This window comes from Poecilia reticulata, linkage group LG19 (assembly GCF_000633615.1).
Source record: "Poecilia reticulata strain Guanapo linkage group LG19, Guppy_female_1.0+MT, whole genome shotgun sequence".
NCBI classification, from domain to species: Eukaryota; Metazoa; Chordata; class Actinopteri; order Cyprinodontiformes; family Poeciliidae; genus Poecilia; species Poecilia reticulata.
The window spans coordinates 8,478,776-8,481,886 of NC_024349.1; the positions used below are offsets into that span (position 1 = coordinate 8,478,776).

Genomic DNA, 3,111 nt, shown 5'->3' on the forward strand with positions numbered 1-3,111 from the left:
CTTGAGGAGCAAAGTAGATTGACAAATTTGACTGGCATCAAAATTATATTTTAAGTAATTTTTAAACTTATAATTATTATTATTATTGAAATATAGTTWAAATTTTCTTATTTTAAAAAATCATGCACTCATGGCCCTCTTTTGAAAACCGTGGGCTACAGCATACTTTTTTCTCTTTATTAAGAAATAAATAAGTAAATTGGGGTATATTTTGTTACAATGAAAGGCGATTTAAAAAGGGTGCACTGTTTTTCTCAGCTGTATTTAACCTTTTTTTTCCTTTTGGGTGGAGTTGTTGTAATTCTGTGGTTTCCTCCTGCAGGTTTCCATGACCGTGACGGCCAGCAGTACTGTCAGCAGTGCTTCCTGACCCTGTTTGCCTCCCGCTGTCAGGGCTGCAGCGAGCCGATTCTGGAAAACTACATCTCAGCTCTGAACTCTCTCTGGCATCCGCAGTGCTTCGTGTGTCGGGTGAGTTTTGTCATTTAGTCATTTAATCAGCAGTGGACCACTGATAAAAACCCTCAATATGACCTGAAATAATAAATAAAACAATCTAAAACAACAATAAGCTTTTAGTTTGGACCAATCCAATTTATTTTCTTATTTAAACCCTTTTTGTCAATATTAATTAGGTTATTGATTTATCTTTTTGTTTTTTGCTGTTTTCCCCAAATCAGTTGATTGATTTTCAAAGAATTTATTTAAAGTTTGCACTACAAATCTGAAAAAATGTCYTGAAAATTGTGTAATCACCTTAAACTGCATAACTTTATTAACACTTTATTAACAGCTAAAGTTAGGATGCACTAATTTTATTTTTTGGAGATTATTGTGATAGATTTTAATTAGTTACTGAGTTTTGAGGTGATTTTTGTAGAATTATTTAGAAACAGACCGATAAACAGACCGTGTTTATCAGTCTGTTTAGCGCAGACCGATAAACACAGAGCAGTCATAAATGCACATGAAAAATCAGGAATATTTTTGTTTAATTTTAATCCAAAATACTAGGATTCTAACTCAAAGAAATATTTTTTTATTTCACTTATAACATAGTAATTATACCATAGTAATTGTCCTGTTATAAGTAAAATAATGCTAGTAGAATTWGTACTTTTTCATCAATATTAAGGAATTCTTATTTCAAAACTCTCCTGATTGCTAARTTAAGTTGCTAAGGGAATTTYGCCGTTACCTAGCAACCCCACTGAGGCCCAACTTGTTACCTAGCAACCAAACCAACTGTAATCTATGTATATATTTTTTGTACAGTATTCGCTTGAATGCTACTCTTTTTTTTGAGTGTGTATACATGGGATTTTCANGGTATAAACTTTTGTAGAAAAAATAAAATCTTGAGTTCCAAAAGTCAAAATTTTGCTAGAAAAGCATACATTTTGAGATTAATCTCAGAAATTAACCTCAGGAATTTTCTAGGAAAAAAGTAGCGGAAAAAATGTAGAAAAAAAATCCTGAAGATTTGTGGGTCCTCAAAAGTTTACATTTTCTATAAAAAGTTTGTCAGAAATTTTCTAGAAAAAGACTTGAAACTTCAGCCTTTCCAAATGTTTGACTTTTGGCAATACAAACTCAGAAATGTCCTGTTTTTTCTAGAACATTTCTGGAGGTCTATCTAAAACATTTAAAGTTTTTKGGGGGAAATTTACTGTTTTATTTTTATCTACTGTGTTGTAGGCGTCACCTCTACCTTCTGTTTGATGTTTGAATTTGTCCTGCAGAAGCTGCATGTAGAGAATCCGTWATCCTCAGRCTCTTCTAGWTCCGACCTAACTTGATTTGTCTTTTTGTTCCAGCTCTTCTAAGCCTTCAGCGACTTCAGCCACCATGGAGTTGGACAAACTGATGGCTTCACTGTCTGACTTCAGAGTCCAGACGACGGTAAGTTACGCACTTCAGAGAACATGAAGGAAGTTAGAAAACTAAAACTGTTYTTRRCTGAAACAGTAGACGTATAGCTGGTAGATATTCCTTTTTAGATGAGGTAGGAACTTATTTGCATCATTTTAAAGCTGTTTTGGATCCAGCTGTGGGATATAAACAAAGCCCAGATGTTTACAGGAAGATTCCTGCATTTTTCCAAACATCCGTGGTCTTCAGTGGATGAAGGTTAACGATCTGTTTTAAAGTGTATCCTTCAATCTGAGGTCAGAGTTCAGCTTCACAGACCAGACTTATGGGTGAATTCACACCAGTTTGCTTTAATCAAACTGTAGTTGTTTGTCTAGAAGTCTGGTTTGTTCGGGGAGATCCGAATGAATAATCAAGCAAAAAATGAACTCTGGTGCGGTTTGAATGCWTATGTGAACRCCATGCGGACCGGAGACCGCTCCAAAATCAGGAAGTGGACTGCAGCGCAGGGCATTTTGGGTAAATATAACCAAAACAAACRTGTGAGTTTTATGCTKGCATGAAAAATGACTCGTTGTCTTTTACCAAAGAGAAGAAGGAAATCCTACAAACGCTAAAATCTGACTCTGCTCCATTTTTGTTTACATTTCGGGAAGAAGAAAGTTACGTTCAGTGTCTTGTTCTGAGGTTTTTGTGTCATTCCCTTCAGTCTGTTTTGGCACAGCGCCACCACAGGTGAGGAGGGGAATAGGTTTTTAAAAGAGTTTGGATTGTATGACAGTGTGAAAGCGAACCGAAGCAGCTGAAAATGTAAGATAAAGCCTTTTAAAGATGGCCGTTGTTTGTCTTCTACCAGCCAACTCCGCCTGTCAGCCAAGTGGTCACCGCGCCGCAGCGGCCCGCCACCCCGCCGCAGCAGTCCGCCGCTCCAGCCCAGCCCACACCTGGAGGCTCACTGGACAGCATGCTGGGACTCCTCCAATCAGACCTGAGCCGACAAGGAGTTCAGACGTCCTCCAAGGGAAACTGCTCAGCCTGCCAAAAACCAGTCGTAGGACAGGTGAGCCRCTTCACCGCCCTTTCCTKTTGCCATATGAACCACCACTGGGTATGCAAACAATTAATGAACTTAAAGGGTTTATTAGATTAAAACGAGTCCCAGTCGAGGGCTGCACAGTGGTGCAGTTGGTAGAGCTGTTGCCTTGCAGCAAGAGGGTTCTGGGTTCGATTCCCGGCCCT

General features: G+C 38.2%; 1 protein-coding gene across 2 annotated transcripts in view; it reads left to right on the top strand.

Annotated features, from left to right (window-relative positions):
* The window catches only part of LOC103481365 (transforming growth factor beta-1-induced transcript 1 protein-like), a 23,763-nt gene extending 20,705 nt beyond the window's left edge, over positions 1 to 3,058 (top strand). For both annotated transcript variants that reach the window (XM_008436770.2, XM_008436771.2), the window contains 2 exons: positions 1,818 to 1,902; positions 2,729 to 3,058. In XM_008436770.2, coding sequence (XP_008434992.1) covers positions 1,818 to 1,902; positions 2,729 to 3,022 — 379 coding nt within the window. In that variant the 3' untranslated portion in view covers positions 3,023 to 3,058. The remainder of the gene's footprint in view (positions 1 to 1,817; positions 1,903 to 2,728) is intronic.
* Positions 3,059 to 3,111: the final 53 nt, after the last annotated feature.